Source organism: Callospermophilus lateralis, chromosome 14, assembly GCF_048772815.1.
Source record: "Callospermophilus lateralis isolate mCalLat2 chromosome 14, mCalLat2.hap1, whole genome shotgun sequence".
NCBI classification, from domain to species: Eukaryota; Metazoa; Chordata; class Mammalia; order Rodentia; family Sciuridae; genus Callospermophilus; species Callospermophilus lateralis.
In genome coordinates, this window is record NC_135318.1 from 23,243,476 (window position 1) to 23,261,824 (window position 18,349).

An 18,349-nucleotide genomic window follows, 5' to 3' on the forward strand; every position below is an offset into this window, starting at 1 on the left:
TAATTGTAAATCTTGAGAATAAGAAATATGATTGTTGAAATGAACTCAATTCCCTATGGTCCTAGGTGAAATTTCTGACAGAAAGAACACTGGGTTGACCTAAAGTTATTGTGTGTGGCTCAAGTTTTCCATGTGGGCTATTACCCAGACAAATAGATAGGTCACCTTGAGCCTGGCATCTCCCATAGTAGTTCCCGTCTCCATGGCAAGGGAGAGCTAGGTGGTCATCTGAAATAAGGCTGATCTGGGGCTGCCTTTTCATCAGGAAGGCACATTTGCCCTGGAGAAAGGCAGTGTGAGCACAGTATATGCTCCAGCCAACATGTTAGTCATCATTGCACAATTCCCCATTTCTTTTAAATAAAGTGACTACCATTGAAAATAGCAATTGCATTTAGAGATTGAGTAATATAAGAAAGTAAATATTCAAGAGAATACAATAAATGACCTGACAACAGTTCTTTGTTTACTTCTTTGTAAACCTTATAACACATTCCCTTATATCTTTTGTAGATAGCTTGGTTAAAATGTCTGTTTTGTTAGGATTCTTAAAATCTTGGATGAGTTAGTGATAAATATCAGGGAAATGTATTTCCTTGATATTTTAATAGCTAGTTTGGGCTTGAAAAGAGATTTTTGAGAATTTTGCAAATTCCAAGATAACCTTTAAACCCTCTTAAAAATATATTCTGGTTTATCTTTTATTATGTAACCCAAATTAGTGCTGAATTTATGGCATATCAGGGTTCGTTATTATGATAGTAAATAATTTATACTAAAATTAATAACTTGAAAATTATATGTAATAATATGTAGATATTGGTAATGAAACTTCGCAAATGTTCGTTAAATTTATTCCAGGTTGGGCCATGCAGGCTGCTGCCTATATCTTTATTCATAGGAAGTGGAAGGATGACAAGAACCATTTTGAAGACATGATTGATTATTTTTGTGATATCCATGAACCACTTCAGCTCCTCATATTCCCAGAAGGGACTGATCTCACAGGTAAGACAGCCTGGGTTTGTATCACAGAATTTTAAAGCATCTAGTTAAAACTTCTTATTCCTTGGATGAAGTAACTGAATACCAACCAACAAGATTACTAGATCACTCCCAAGGTCACTCATTTAATCAATAGGATGTCAGGCCCAAGACAGTATTTAATTTATAGGACCCAGGATTCGAGCCCATGGAATTTATTATTAGGCAAACCCAAGTGATTGTTGTTATTCACAACTGCTATCCTAGAACTTTACATTTTAGCCCCAGAATATATTTTAATATTTCAATGCTTTATCTTTATGTAAGCAAATTTTTAATCATATTTTTGGTGAAGCTTGTCCCGCCTTCTGTTCTGTATATTCTCTTGTCCACTTTCAAGGTATTTATTTATCCTTTAAACTCTTTTTGCTTTCAGTGTCTTCCTTATCAGAAAAGAATCTGGTAGTAACTAAATTTCAATTATTGTTGATTTAAGTTAACTTAATTACCTTTCTTTTGATATTTAAACCTTATTCCTCTTGTAGGCAGGAAAGACATTATCTCTTCCTTAAAAACAAAACAAAACAAACAAACAAAAAACAGCCATTATTGAGTTATAGAGGGAAAAAAGGAGGATATGTTTAGTACTTTCTATCTTCCCAGATATCAAAAATATTGAAAACAAAATATTGTATACTCTGGCCACACACAATGGTGCACACCTGTAATCCCAGTGGCTCAGAAGGCTGAAGCAAGAGAATCGAAAGTTCAGATCCAACTTCAGCAACTTAGTGAGACCCTAAGCAAATTATCAAGGCCCTAAGCAATTTAGCAAGACCCTGTCTCAAAATTAAATAAATAAATAGGCTGGAGATATAGCTCAGTGGTAAAGCACCCCTGGGTTCAATCCCCAGTACAAAAAAACAAAACTCTACAGTCTATCATAGTTACTAACTTAGTGTTTTCTACAACACTTATTTAAACCCCAGGTCATTTTTACAGATGAAACCTTCTTTTGCAGTTCAGAATGTAAGATGGATAAAAGTAGAACTATCCTGGTTGAATACTGGGAGGAATGATGCGAAGAGGGCATAGCTTCCATAGGAAACAGTTCTAGAGAATCCTTGGACTTGAAAGAGCAGAATTTAACTTTAATACCTTAAAGGTATCTTTCAGGAAAGATACAGCAGGACATTTAAAGGATCCAGTGGATGAATGTGTGCCGTGTGAGGGAAAACAGACAAAAGCAGAGTAGATGGAAGTCTAAAAAAAATCACAAATAGTATGGAAAGGAAGAACATGTACTAAACAAAGAAGGGCAACCCTTAGAGCGTAAAAAAGAGAACAAGTCAAGTAAATATTAATTCAAAACATGGATATAATAATTTATGGAACAAATTACCCAAAAAGAGTTCATAATAAAAAATAAAATTTATAGAAATATTTAAGTAAGTGAGGATTGACTGAGCCACAGCTGAGGTTGATAAGGGAAACTAAGGTATTTTGGGGAAACAGTTACCAAAGATAGCAACAAAGAGATCTTTGACTTATCTATTACAGATGGAGCTGAGCTAAATGAACCCTGGAAATACTTATTACTAAGACATTCTCTAAAATACATGCTTATTGTGTAACATCTGTTTGATTTTATGGTTAAAATTTTAAAATCAGGATCAAAGGGGGTAATATGAAGGCTAATATTGGCTACCTGTTGCTTAAGCTTGAAAATAGATCCATTGTAGGTTTTAAGTTAATTGATTTCCAGTGCCAAACTACCTTTAGAAATTAAACTGGAAAGATAGCCAATTTAAATTTTATAAGACTTAGAATGTATAAAGCCTAACTTTGGATATTGAAATGTCAGTTTCGTTTGATGGAGTATAGAAAACAGTTGACCGAATTACATCCTGATTTATTTTTGTGAATGACAAAATGTACACTAAAGAACATCAATTTTGGAACTTTATAATAACAATAAAAATAATATAATAATGATAAATAAATGCTAATGGGAAAAAGTTCATATGTTGCTGCTCCTCTGGTGCATTAGTGTTATCATGTTCCATATATTAGTGTTAACATATTTCATAGATTAGACGTTTAGAATCTATAAAATATATTCAAAATGTTTTTCATTTTATATTTTTTCCTCAGGTTTCTTTTATAGGCGATGAACTTTACATCTAGTCGTAGGCGTTTGGAGTCCAGTGTGTTTCCTATTTCATATTTTTAAAAAGTTTTTTATTTTAGTTGTAGGTGAACACAATATCTTTATTTTGTTTATTTTTATGTGGTGCTGAGGATTGATTGCTGTACCTCATGCGTGCAAGGCAAGAGCTTTTCCACTGAGCCACAATCCCAGCTCCTCCACTGCATATATTTTTATAAGTTAAAATGGCATTTACATCTTAAGGCCAAATTACAAAAGCCAGACTGTTTGCCCTAATGAAATAAAACGTGGGGTCTGGTGTTTTGTTTTGTTTTGTTGCAGAATTATATGAGTTAGAAAAAAATGATTTGAAAAGGGCTAAGAAAATATTTTCAATTTGGAAAGTTGAAAAAAAGTGTTTTTGGTTACCAGTTAACTTTCAATTTGAATTTTTAATTATAAAGAGAACATTTTATAATTTTCTTTAAATTTTGAATTCAATTTGCTTGTACATTTCCAAATTAGTGCATTTAAATATGACCTTGCATGCATTCTATCTCCATGTATTATTGTTTAACTTTTTTCTAATACCATGTATTAGAAATACGTAATATATGTTAGTTTCGGAAAGTTCAGAAACCGAAGGATTCACAAAAATTCTTATAATTTCACAGCTCATACATAAGTAAACACTATTCTAATTTGGTCTATTTCTTTTGGGTCATTGGTTACAGATACATACAGAGGTGTCAGTGTCAATGTGTATATGTATATCCATGCATATATAATCTTAAACAAAATTGGAAACTAAGATCACACTTCGTTCTTTTTCCCTTCATGTTATATTGTAATGTTCACATCATTTTATATTCTTTGAAAAGGTTGAGTAGTTTTATATTATATTGACATATTGGTATTCTCCAGAGAAATAGAAACAGTATACCAATAGGGAGAAAGAGATTAAGGTTTATTTTAAGGAAGTGGCTTTTGCATTGATGAAGGCTTGGCCCATCCTCAGGTTGGAGCCCTAGGGAAGAGTTTCAGATTGAATCCAAAGGCTGCCTGGAGGCAGAAGTCCTTCTTCCTTGTGGAGAATGGGAGGGCACACTATCTTTTCCTGTTAAGGCTTTCAGTTAATTTAGATGAGGCCTTCCCACATGTAGAAGATAGTCTGCTTTACTCAGTCTACAGATTTAGATATTAATATATCTTAAAAAAATATAATAAGTACTTTCACGGAAACATCTGGAATAATGTTTGACCAAGTACCTATGTACAGTGGCTTAGTCACGTTGACACATAAAATTAAATATCACAATTGGAATATTGTACTTTAGAGTTCCGGTTCTCTGATTTGGAACGGAAAGCTTCCAGACTTTAACACAGTTATAATGTTATATACAATTTAACCCCCTTGTATATAAAACATCTTCATTTAATAGATACATATGTTTCTTGATCTTTATGTACAAAACAGTTCCTTCTTTCATGAAGTTAATATGAGGGAAGAGATAAGTAAGTTACAAAAAGTAGGTCTGGTTGTCATAGGTGCTGTTCAGAAAAATAAGGGCAGATAAGGAGAGAACACAGAAGAAGGCAGGATGCCGTTGGATATAAGGTATTTAGGGCAGGCATCTCTACTCTTTCTTGTGTAGGGACTAAATTTGAAAACCATGCATCTGTATGGTAGGTGAGAAGCCTTGTGGGAAAGGGGAAGAAAAGCTGCATAGACCTGAGATGGGGACATGCCTGGCTGATTTGAGAAGGAGAGAGTGGTCTGCAGTCCTATGGGTGGAAGGAGTGCTGTAGTGGAGGAGTTTCAGGGAGTGAGTTGATAGGAGGTTGTGGTCAGAAAGTAGGATGTTAGTGTAATTACTAATAAGAACAGAGTTTGGGGATGGGTAGGTAAAGTAGGGTCAAGAGGAAAATCTGCATCTAATCTCTCTCTCTCTGTTTCTACTTTCCCGTGTTGTGACTGTACATTTTAGAACTATTTGTACTTGAATGCACATTTATATGAGAATTCAGTTTTTGTCTTCAGAATCCCCAGTCTTTGACAAATTGGAAGAGCAAACTAACAAGTATTTACCTTTCATATTTATGTTGTCTCTGGGATTCCTGATTCCATATAAGGTCTGCCATCTACTTGGAACAGAAATACTGTTTGTAGCCCCATGCCCACGGAATTCAAAAACTAATGTAAACAGCTTTTTACTTTACATATTTAAGACCTTTCCTTTTTATTTGCTTGAAATATGTGGGTATTGGATTCCATTTTTTTTATTGTACCATGATGTAATACCTCCTATAAGAGTATTCTTTGAATATTTTAGTATTATAGAATGCATCTGTGGTTTCTGGAGGTTTGGACAGCTTAGTAAATTTACTCCTAGGAAAAGTTGTATTTATGTAGATGTGAAATTTATAAGAGTGTAGCTGAGGATTGCAGATTCTACCATCTGCTGTCATCAGAAGGTATTTTGTGTTCGCTCCCAAAAGTCGAGGCCAAATTTCTGAACACTTTACTTTTACAAAATGTATTTGCTGAATAATGGGTTTGGTTCTTCTTGGAATTTGCAAGTTACCTCATGGAATGGAAAAAGAAGGTTTCACCAACAATTGGAACATACACTCTACTCTGTAACTATATTCAGCCAAACCATCTTCAGATGTTTGTACATGATGTGCTAATCATGTGCCCATTCTGTTATGGAGTGGTTTTGGTTAGTAATATTAGCCTGTCTTTTGCCTGAGTAAGGCAGATATTTTACTTTGCATCGAAGGCCTAAATTATTGGGTTAAAAAAAAGTTAATCTGATATATATGATTGCTAGTTGTTTCTTTTAGATAGCTAGATCCTTATATTTTTTTAGTTTTTAAATCTTATTAGCATTTTTTAAAAATTTTAATACTTGTTATAATTACATAAGGATTATTTTATTAAAGTTTTCATTTATTAGTATTTTATTTCAGTTTTCATTGCATATTGGCTTTTTTTGAAAAAATCTTCTAAAGCATTTAAAAGATTTGAATATAGATTTCAGGAAACTTTCATGTAAAAAATCTATTGATACTGTATTATAAAAGTTTTAAAAATCCATTAAATTAGTCAAGAATCTTTGTAATGGCCTATCTAAAATCTTCTTAGTATTCTGTGTTCAGTAATTACAGAATAATACTTGCCTTTTTTATCAAGGAAATTCTGTACTTCTTTCCTTACCTCACTATTTGTTACCCTTTATTTGATGGTTTCTAATGGTCCGTTGTTTTGTTTAGAAAACAGCAAAGCTCGAAGTAATGATTTTGCTGAAAAAAATGGACTTCAGAAATATGAATATGTCTTACATCCCAGAACTACCGGCTTTACTTTTGTGGTAGAGCGTCTAAGAGAAGGTAAGCACTCATCTCTTTTTTTTTTTTTTTTAATAAAGTGGCAAAATTGCTAAACTTTATATGCTTTATATATAGGTCTTTACATTGTATAATGTTGACATCTGTGACACATAGTTAACTTCACCTGGTAATTGCTACACTGTCATAGAACTGCCTGTGCCTAATATGGAAAGTCTTTAACTATTATATAAATAAAATTACAAAGTTCTTACTTCTTTCCCTTTATTTCTTTAGTGTCTATTATGCTTTAAGATAGGAACTATAACCTGTTCAGTGGAAGCTTTTCAACAACTAAGCACTCATTATTTTAAAGAAATTTACACATGCTGCCAGTCCAAAATCACATGGAAATGGTACATCAAGAGTGTTGTCCCTGTTAGTTTGGCTTGTTTTTAAATTGTGTGTTTACACACATGTGGCATGGACATGTGAGCTTGGGATCACATTATCTGTGAATAGGGAGCCCATCAACCCATTGAAGGTCATGAAGGATATAATTCATCATCCCTGTGGAATAGGCAAAATGGTACCAAGACCCTACGCTGGTGATACTTCTTTCCTTCCTTTCTCTCTTTCTCTTCCCTCTTTTCCTATGTGGTATCATTTACCGTAGCGTCTAATTTGGACTCATTCCTTGTGTTTTGGCGCTCATTGTTGGGAATCGCGCACGTGCACTCTGACAGCGCGGTGGTTGAATCATAAATTGAACATAACGGAGGCCAGGGGAAAACTCTTCCAAATGAGCTGTTGCTCCAAATAATTGCACATTGTTTGCTGTTCTGCAGTCACCACTCAAGTGCTTTCAATTTCTTTCATCTATTCGTTTATTTCCTGGTACAACATCAGAATGTTCAGACATTGCTGTTTTAACAGGTCAGCATGGGCTTTTTAATTATTTAAAAGCACAGGAAAAATACTTTTTTAAATAGAAAGAGCATATGTGTAGAAAATTTTGATGATATTGAGATTTTATTTCTAATTTTAATATGTCACCCACTTTTCAACTTTATCATTTTAGATTCCCCTCTTTCCCCATCTATTAATGTAAGCTATGATTGATTTTTGTGCTTATAAAGATTGATATTGGAAATAAAAAAAAATAATAATAAATTGGACTCATTCTTTTTGGTCACCAATATGGTTTCTATATTTAATGCTTTTTTTTTAAAAAAAAAAGATAATTCTGACATCATGTAACACATTCATCTACTAGATGGCTCTGTTAACAATGTTTGACTTTGGAGCACATCTTTTTGCTAAAAAATATCTTCCTAAATGTAGGCAGGATACATTAATAATAATGAGAAATTATTTTATAGTGGATAAGAATATATTCATAAAGCCCTCTGTTCTGAAACCTTGGAAATGTTTTAAAAGCAAACTGATTCATAACTTTGCTACACACTTAGGAAATGTGTATTGCTTAGTCATTACTCAAAGCACTAACTAATAACCACAATTAGTAATTTTTCCTGTCAGAGCTAGTTCTAATCCTCACCCTTACCCACCCAGCATATATTAGTAAAAAGAGAGAGACAGATACAGATGATCCCTTTTGCTTCAGCTAGAAAACAAGATGGCAATTTAGATGACTCCATATATTTCAGCTAGAAATGCAAAAAGAAATATTGATTATTGTTAAAATAGTAATTGTAGCTAACATTATTTTAGCATTTAATAAATACCAGGCATTTTGGTAGGTGTTTTTTACATCTAAATTCAATTAATTCTCATAACAACCGTACATTATAGTTGTCACTTGTAATACAAAACCAAAGCAGAAACTGAGGTGAAGTATCTCATCGAAGTTATTAGAATATAGGTCTTAACTGAGTAACACTTATACTTTCTATTATAACTTGTTGGTGCTTGTATTTGTAGTGATTTTTAGTTAATCAGATCTCCAAATCATAAAGCACCTTTTTAACAATAGTGAGCTAGATGATTTTCTTCAAGAAACAATTAAAAGAAAGAAAAAAAATAGGCCAGATCATAAAGGGATGGTGGTCGTAAGATAGGTGGTTATGATGTTGTCTGAAATGGAGGAGGAGCAGGTACATACTAAGGAGTCATGATTTAGGACATTGTGGATAGCTCTGATGTCTAGAGGTGGGGTAGGGGATTCAGGTGAACAGAGACAATAAGTTTCATCAAGGATCAGAGGTGAAGAGGATTTTAGATCTCATCTATTAAAGAGTACTAGAAAGGAAATCTTTTAGAAAAGAAATCTAAGAACCAGAAGGCAAGTGCAGCATAGTTTTTAGGTCTTTAGGCTTGTGAGATCTGTTTTTAACTATAAACTACATGAAAAAGAAGCTTTCTTTAAAACCATTATAATCAATCTTCCAGTGGTATCCTGGAGACTACATAATAAATTACCATAAAGTAACATCTTTACTGTTCACACTTGTAACTGAACTCAGGGCTGATGCCATCTATTAAGCAGTTGTTAGCATAGACAGCTAAATGAGAAGTTCAGAACATTAAGAAGTTAAGTATAGCAGAAAGTATTGAATAAGAGGTAATGTAAAACAAGAAAAGTTACCAACATAGAGAATACTTGGAAAGTATACTTATCTTAAATATAGCACCAGTTAGGTAAAATCACACAAATATGTTGTTTCGATAATAATAAATGCAGCAAGTTTACCTTTAGTACCTTGATTGCCACCATTTATGTACTTGCTTTATAATCCTGCTAGATCATAACCTTCCGTGGAAGGTCCTACACATAAGGGACTCAGTCAATATTATTTGTATGTAATAATTTAAAAATTTTATCTGAAAAGTAAGACAATATAATATCCTAGCATGCTCTTTGCAGAGCATTTTGTATATACTGATAGGCATCTGTTATGGGTGATTTATTTCACGTGTACCTAATCACAGAGTCTTTCAGTATGTGATCGTGTAATTTTTTTCTCACTTCTGGAATAAACCAAACTCAAAAGTAAGATGCTGACTTAGAGGAAAGGGTTCATCTGAAGAAGATTTTTTTTTTCTGCTTGTATAACAAATTTATAATGTTGTCATAACACTAAAAAATATTTAGATTTGTCATTATCTGATACTTTATCATGTTTAACAATAATATCTTAAGTGTTTTATTTCAAATAAGTAATCATTTGGCCCACTCATTATTTGATTTTGTTGTACAATTTTGTAAGCCAATTACTGAGTTGTAATCATGCAATAATTACTTTCACCATTGGGCGGCACAAGTGTGTGCATTTGAAACAACTTGAAATTAGGCTAGAGTAGCTATGAGAGTGGGATAAAACACTTGACATTTGTTTCATAGTATGTCTTATTTGAGATAACCTTGTCTTTAAGATATTACAGCATTCATGGGTAGATAAGAATTATATTATTTTTAGATGCTCCCATGTGTATCACATGGTATAGTTAAATGATAAATTTTGTGTATAGTACATAGATATTATGCCAAATTATTATAAGAGTATTTAATAAAGAGAGATTGTGTACTACTGAAATGTTCATGTAAGGCTTCTGAAAGATGCTGAATTTCCCTTGGACATTAGAGAGTACATGTGATTTGGACAGGCTGAGAAAACAAGGATGGCTAAGAAAGAGTATAAGAAAGGGCACAGAGTCAGGACCTGTATGGACCTGAGCAGTCACCTAGGAAGGAAATCAACCCAAAAGAGCTAAAGACCAGTTGTAAAGCAAGAGACAATATTTAAGAAGGTTGTTTGGAGTCATTAATATAAAAAAAATTTAATACCCCAAACAATCACAACTTTAGTTTGTGTGTTTCCAGATGAAGTCATTTTGTTCTACACTTGTTCTCATTTGCACTAAGAAAACTGGAAGCAAAAGCAGTAGACCAGTCGTAGATAGCCAGTGTTCATCAGCATTGTCATATCATTTTAACTTCTTGGACTTTTTGCTTAGTTCACAGCTATCTGCTGACAATCCAGTCTGTTTGTTGTTTGTAGTGACTTTGTCTAGGAGGCCAGCAGAGGCCATCACTGTGTGGCTCACATTTCATTTGTTTCAATCTGTGAGCCTGTCTCAGGACTGCAAGTCAGTTACCCTTCCTAATAGCCAGCCTGTGGTAGAGGGCAAGGAAGAAAGGCAGACTGACAAACTACTGAAATATGGGGTGCCTCGTATACCATGTACTCTGACCTTTTCATGTGGCTTTTTATTGCTAGAAACCATTTATGAAATACAAGAAGAACTTTCCCTTATATTTAAAAAAATATATTATTGTACAATAGACCTTTGACATTTGCTAGGATATTTTCTGAGACCTTTTCCAGTTCCTGAAATTTGCAAATATCTTTGTAGATTAGCAGTTGACTTTCTTTTGAGGTCATTGTACAAGGAACAAAACTTCTGTCTATTGATGGTGATAAATAAAGTACAACAAAATACTGACTAGTGGGTAAGTACATAGGTCACCCAAGTGACTTGGAGGATACATAAATGAAGCAGAAATTATTCAAATTTGCCTCAGTAGAATTATATATAACCACATGTTAGAAATCTTTAGGGTCTCTCCATGTTATGTCTTCAGGTGCCATACTTTAGCTTATGAGTGGCAATTCTTTTGTTTTCTCTTTTCATTTTATCCTCCCCCACCTCTAGTACCAAAAAATCTGAGCTGCTCATTTAGGACAGATCTTGTCATTGTGTTTAATGAAAAGAAGCATGACCACCTTTAAAAAAACCAAAAAACACCATCTAACCTTTATCAAGTACCTACCATGTACTAAGGATTGAATTGTACCCATGTTTTTTACCTTGCCCATGCAGTAGAATCAACCATGGAGGCTTGCAAAAATATCCAGGCTCAGACCTGCTGAATCACCCTGAGTGTAGCATCCTGAGCTCATAACTACTCTCTGCTCACCAGCCACTCTCATCCATATCACTTAATTCTCCCAACCAAGCTAGGCAGTAGCTTGCCCTATGCTACACCTGATCAAACTAGCTTCCTTTAGCAGCTTGCCCTGGGCCTTACAGCTACTGAATAAGGGTATCATAAATTAAAGTCAGGTCTGTTTGATGCTAAGGCACATGTTCTTTGAACTATAATTAATAAGTTTATAGTTTTTCTGTTCCAAATATTATAAAAACATCTTCTTTGTAGGTTTTTCCCTCCTTTCCCAAAATTTCTCTGTGATCTCCTTGGTGATTTTTGTTTAAGTGGAAAAATACATAAAGGATTTCCTTTATTGTAACCTCTTAGTTTTTCTGATTCCTACATTTACCAAGTACTTATCCATTTCCCTCATCCTTAGAGAACACTTGGAAAACACACTTATCTTCAAATATAATACCAATTATGCAACATTATGCAAATAGGTTGTTTCTATAATAGCAATTGTGGAATGTTTAAGTACCCTGACTTTTCTTGTTCTTGACTTGCTTTATATTTCTACTAGAGTATAAACAACAACAAAAATGACAACATTGTCTTTCAAGTTGAGGTTTCTCCTTTTTTTTTCTTTTAGTCATTAAGTCTCAAAACTAGCTTTGTGATTTGATTTTCTGAACACTGACTCACTTTCTGTGAAAAAGAGATAGTATTATTTTTATTATAAAAACTTTTCTTAAAAAAGGTGTATATGTGGTACTCTATCACATTACTGTTTAACTAGGCTCTGTTCAAAATTAAAATTAAAATTCCAATTGTCTACTCCTATAAATAATACCAAAGTATGCAAAAATCTGAATGTTTTCTTAGGATGAATTTCCAAGTAAAGTTACTGAGTTAAAAAATATTTATTTTCTTACTTTGAGTTGGGCATGGTGGCACATAGTGGCCAACTCAGGAGGCTGATGCAAGAGGATGGCAAGTTTGAGGCTAACTCAACAACTTAGGGAACACTCTGTTGCAAAATAAAAAATACCAATAGGACTGAGGCTGTAGCTTAGTGGTGAATGCCCCTGGGTTTAATCCTCAGTACCACCAGCCAAAAAAAGTAAAAAAACAAAAAATATTATTTCTATTTTATTATTTTTTTCAACCAAATTCTATCATGATTGCCTTAGAGCTATCTCTTGTAGACATCTCACTTTCCTATACTCCCTTCCTGGCCCCAAGCCGTCCTGTTTAATTGGTCTCTGGTTTCTTCTTTACCTAATCCATTTTAGACACTGATAACAGCCAGCCTTCATAAAATACCATTCCAGTGTAATCATGTATACATTTGTTTAGAAATTGTTCTTGAATTCATATTTCCTTGAGAATTGTAGGGTTTAGAAAACAATTATAATGCTGTGTCCTAAGAAATGAAAGTAGAAAGTATTTTGAGGACATGAAAAAAGAGAGCCTATCTTTACCTGAAGAGGTGACACTTAAAAGGTGGCATATGAGCTGAAACTTTAAGAATAGGGAGGCACTTAAGATACTTAAATATTTGTGTCCTTCCATGTTCATTAATCACAACTTTAAACATTGTTTCAATCTGCTTTTTAAATTTTACCACTCAGAATGCTCTTTCATGCAGTGTGAACCAATCTATTTGAATTAACTGACCATTTCTGACTGTGCCTTACTTATGCTTTTTACATTTGCCTCAGGTTATGTATGTCCAGATTAAACCTGCGGTGCTTTGCTTTCTTCTTTGCCCTCCAAATATAAGGATCGTCTAAAAGTTCATTCCCAGATTTCCTTTTCCTGTCTAATAGGACTCAGCAAGTAGACCTTTATTAATAACTGTGTTACTACATATTATTTCACCTTCCAAAAGGACAGCAAAGGCCATCTCACCTATATCTTTAAGGGCAAATATTTTATTTTTAAATCTAATGAACACTTTTTTCTCTTTTATTTTCTTTACCCTCTTAGCAGCATTTGGCATTGTTGATTCTTCTTGATAAATGTTCTTCCCTTTGGCTCTTCATACTTTCTCCTACTTCTCTGGTCTCAGATTTCTTTGCAGGTTTTTTTTTTATCCATTTCTTCATTGAGTGTCTCTGTTTGTCATAAGGTTGTCCAGGTTTCTTTGTTCTCATTCTACACATTCTGCTTAGGCCCTATGTTCATGACCCCTAACTCTAAAACCTATATCCAAAAGTCCCTTCTTAGGTCAAAGCCATTATGTACCCTTTGCTACTTTGAGGTTCTGCAGACACTTCACTTCAATACGTCTAAAATTGAACTTGTCATTTTCTTTGAGACAATATTTCTACCTGTATGTCATACGCCATGGTGCTGATGATAATAATTGCTAACCCTCAGTACTTATATGGTTCATATGAATTCAGTCATTAATTCTGGGAGGAGGTATTACTATCATCTCCACTTTGTGCATGAGAAAACTGAGGGGCAAAGAAGTTGAATAACTAGTCCAGGTTTTCCCAGCTAAGTGACAAAGCTGTGAGTTCGGCTGTAGAGCCATTGTCTCAACCATTGTAGTTCATGACTCAGTTGCTTAAGCCAGAAACCTGGAATTCATTTTTGGCTCACCTCTTTCTGCCCCTCTCCCATGCAGTGAAATCCCAAACAAGGCCTTTTGGTTTTACTTCTTAGATATTTCTGAAATTAATCTTTTCTATTTTATTGGCGTCTTAATCCAGGCATCTGTTCTATCTCCTATCAATCATCATCATTGCTGCTCAGCTGATTTGCTAGGTCTGGACTTGCCTTACCCAATCCTGGGTTTCACAGTGCTCCAAGGTTAAAAATCTACTTTCTTTAAAGTGGTTTACCAGCTCTCTCTGACCTGGTGCTTGCTTACCTCTCTGGCCATATCTCCCAACTGCATGATCTATTCTATCCTTATTGAACTGCTTTCCTTTCCCAGGGTGACCCTACTCTGAAATTTCTTCACTGTAGCCTTACTCCTCCTACTCAGTCTGTGGATTTCACCTGATATAACAGTTCCTTTGGGAAGCCTTCCCAACCATCTGTGGCTTGATTTGGGTCCCTTGCTTTATGTTCCCTGTACAAATGCTTTCCTATTATATCTTTGTATATATATATATTTTTTCTACTGTGTTATCACTTGTGTAGTCGTCTATGTTGTCCATTAACTGTGTTTCCTGACCATAAGAATCAAAAGTCTATTTTGTTGACTGTTTTTTGTTTGTTTTATTTTTTCCATTCTTCACTCTTCAGCATAGGGTCTAGTATATCCTGGCATATTCATACCAAACTGGTGCCTTGCACATAATAAATACTTTGCTTAAACCAGATTCTGGTCTAAACCCGGTCCTGGCCTTTTGGTCTTGTTTTTTGTTGTGATACCACATCCCCCATTTTTGCTAGGCTGGGTTTGCTTTGTGGGACTTTGTTTTTTCATGCTGTTCCTTCTAAACTGTCACTAGTATAATATGTCTAGTTCCTACTAGTCTTTCAAACAGTCCAAGCCTTTACTGCTTCAGTGTCCTGATCTCTAAGTTATTGGAGTTCCTTCCTGTTCTCATCATACTTTGTGCATTTGTCTTAATCACTTTTTTTATGTTCTTATAACCATTGTTATTTCCCTCTCTTTATTAGCTTCTTCAAGATATCATATCTTATTTAATTTTTATATCTGAGTCCCTAATGTAGTGACAAGATTGTCCTAGGCACTTATTAAACTTACAATTTTAGTGCAAATTTTCATGGATGATCATTTCAGTATATCTCAAACATACATGTAGCAGTGTCCCTACCCACTTTATTCCAGAAATCAGATATTTGGCAGATGTTAATTTCTGTGCAGCTTCTTGATTGCAACAGAAGTGAGATTTATGGCAGTACCAGAGGACCACCTGAGGCAGATGCAGACAGTCACTGCTATGTTAAGATACTCCTTTTTTTTTAACTACTGAGAGATAAAAAAGGGTGAATTCTTTTTCCTTTTTAGATTTTGTATACTATTAGAAGAAAGATACATAAACATTTATAATTTAATAAGGTCTTGGCATTTGGTCATATAGAAACAAATATATAAATGTGGTTCTTAATGACCATTTCCATGGTTTAGTATTTCTACCCAGTGAGTTTCAGATTTTGAGATGATACTCTGTACCACTTTACTTCAGCATGAGAAAAATTCTGTCCTGGGGGGTCTTGTGCTATTTTTGTAATGCCAGCCAGCCGTAATAAGTGCCCACCATTGTAAAAGATATGCCTGGATTATAATGACTGAATGTCTTATGACACTATTAATAAAAAACTTCCCCAAATATTATGTTCTGTTATTAGATGATTATTTTTATAGATGAGGGAAAATTACACACTTACTGAATTTTACTCATTAAAGTTTTTCCTATACCTAAATGTTGGTGTTCTGTTTTAATGTTTACATTATTTTCTTAAAGTAGCACCCTGAAAAATGCCGATAACTGTGACATTTACAAAATATATTTATTTTAATGTTCAGAATTATGGAAGAAGCTTCTGTAAGTAAAATTTCTATAATTGCCTTTGAGTGATGACTTCTGCAGAGTGTTCTCTGACCATAAAGAATATTGTTACATACACTCAAATGTTCACTCAGTTTCCCTTTGAAGGCAAAATTGAGAAATAAGAAACAGTAGCAGAGGATTCCAGTGGCTAGGCTGTCGCAGTGGTGGCAACTAACTGTGTGGCAGATGCATACTAAGTATTTGTCTTTGGAAAATTGTTTGAAACAAAATACATAAGAGGGTTTCAGCTGAGTACACAAAATGTATGTAACAATATAATTTAGCTTCCTGTTAATATGAAAGTCGAATTCTCAGTAAAGGTGGGATTTTGGCCTGACTGTAAATCCTGTGGACTCTTGAATCCAGAAATTCATCTTAACAGGACCATATGCCTGCCTTTTGGTTTTGTATAGTGTATAATTTCATTATGAACATGTCATATTTCTTTTTTGGGTTTGTCCAAAAAAGATTTACCTTCTTTCTCCTTTATTCTGGACATGTTTTACTATTTATAAAGATTGCATCTTTTCTCTTTGCACTTTTTAGAATTTTCTTCTTCCTTATTCAAAATATGCTTTCTTCATTTTTTTCTAGTTATTTTGAGTACTGCAAAGTAATATTAAAACAATACTAAATCTTGCTGCTGTGTGTGTATGTGTGCATGTGTATATATAAACCAAGTTCATCGCATTCACTTAAAAAAAAAAAATTCTGATCAAAAAAACAGTCCCACAAAGGTGGGTGCAGTGGTACATGCCTGTAATCCCAGTGGTTCAGGAGCCTGAGGCAGTAGGATCTCAAGTTCAAAGCCAGCCTTTGCTGTTGAATGAGAGAGGCCCTAGCCAACTCAAGGAGATCTTTTCTCTAAATAAAATACGAAAAGGGCTGTTGATTTGGCTCAGTGGTTGAGTGCCCCTGGGTTCAATCTCCAGTACCAAAAAACAAAACAAAAAGCCCCAAAACAGTCCCACAAAAACATGAAAGTAAATACAGAAATTGCTTACTTATTAATGTTGAAAATTATCTGCTTATAACATTATTTTCTCTCTTCAATTCTGATTAGATTATTTTTATATGTTATACAAGATTTTTTTACTTATATATTACTATAAGATGTAAAAAGGTGTGTGTGTGTGTGTGTGTGTGTGTGTGTGTGTGTGTGTGTGTGTAGGTCACATAGCTTCCAACGCCTACTATCTGACTGAGAAAGCACTCAAACTGGCTTTGTCATAGAATCTGGGCTGAGTACACTGCTCTTGGTGCAATTATCAAAAACTGGCTCTTCCATGTTACATATAATGTGAAGTGTTGAAAGAATATAAGAATCCGGGTCATCTGCCTTCACCTAGTGAAGTGTGGGAGAGGAAAGCCACACACAGGATTCCATCTGCCCATGTGCAGTCAATTCCATGGATTCTCTAGTTTGGTAACTACTGACTCTGAGAATCTGTCAGAAAGTGCATATACACAAAATACAGAATGTATTGTGTTTTATTTTGCAATAATTAATAACAATCAAAAAATTTATTATGGTTCACTCATCTCTTTAAATAGGGAATAGTTATTGAGAGGGAATTTAAAAATAATAAAACCACTAATACATAATTGCTTCTCAATCTTTGTTTTAGAAAGTATTTTTCCCAGTTATAGTCTCATTTGATTTTTATAAAAAACTTAACATATAGTAATCTACAGTGTATTGGTTCCTCTTCATTATAATATTTTATCTGAAGACAATGACTTTCTTAAATCTCTTGACAGCAAGCTACATATTTGTATTGTTCCCTTGTCTTTGACCATAACCATTGTCTTTGTTGTTCATGTTACATGCCTGATTGTGATGGCTAAATTACTTTTCTGTAACATCTCTGAGTATAATTGAGAAATATCTATATGTGATTTCTTACTATTTATTACTCATTATATTTAACATTTTAAAATAACCTACAGAACATGAATGTTTGTGGACTTTTGAAAAACTAGCCTTTGGTAGTATGAGGATACCATACTACCAATTATTTACAACTATTTTGGTATTAAATGAGAGAAATTTGTGTGGAGAGTTCTTTGTTTTTGTCTATAGTATCCAGTTTCTTCAAGGTGAACTTCACTTCAAAAACTCCCTATTCTTTGGGTTAATTTTGCATTAAAAGTAGTCAGAAAGTAGTTTGGGGTTCCTTGTATAAACTGGCAGAACATTTGAGACTCTCGTACAAAAAGTTTAAAAATCTTTCATTTGTAGTTTATTTATTAGTTATATCTTTCCTTTTTCCCTCATAGAATTTTAAATAGCCTTTTGGCAGAAGATAAAATAAGTGAAATGTGGACCAAAGTGCCAACACCAGGGAATAAGTATGTGTACATAGGGCTTGAAGGGAAGGCGTGTTATTATTGAAGCTAAGGAAAGCTGCTTTAGTCAAACATAAACCTTAGAACTGACCTTCTTAGAAG

At 34.0% G+C, this 18,349-nt stretch overlaps 1 protein-coding gene across 14 annotated transcripts in view; it reads left to right on the forward strand.

The window, feature by feature from the left end:
• The window catches only part of Lclat1 (lysocardiolipin acyltransferase 1), a 233,340-nt gene that overhangs the window by 117,828 nt on the left and 97,163 nt on the right, over positions 1-18,349 (forward strand). For all 14 annotated transcript variants that reach the window (XM_076832830.2, XM_076832820.2, XM_076832818.2 and 11 more), the window contains 2 exons: positions 862-1,008; positions 6,410-6,526. In XM_076832830.2, the coding sequence (XP_076688945.2) occupies positions 862-1,008; positions 6,410-6,526 (264 nt within the window). The remainder of the gene's footprint in view (positions 1-861; positions 1,009-6,409; positions 6,527-18,349) is intronic.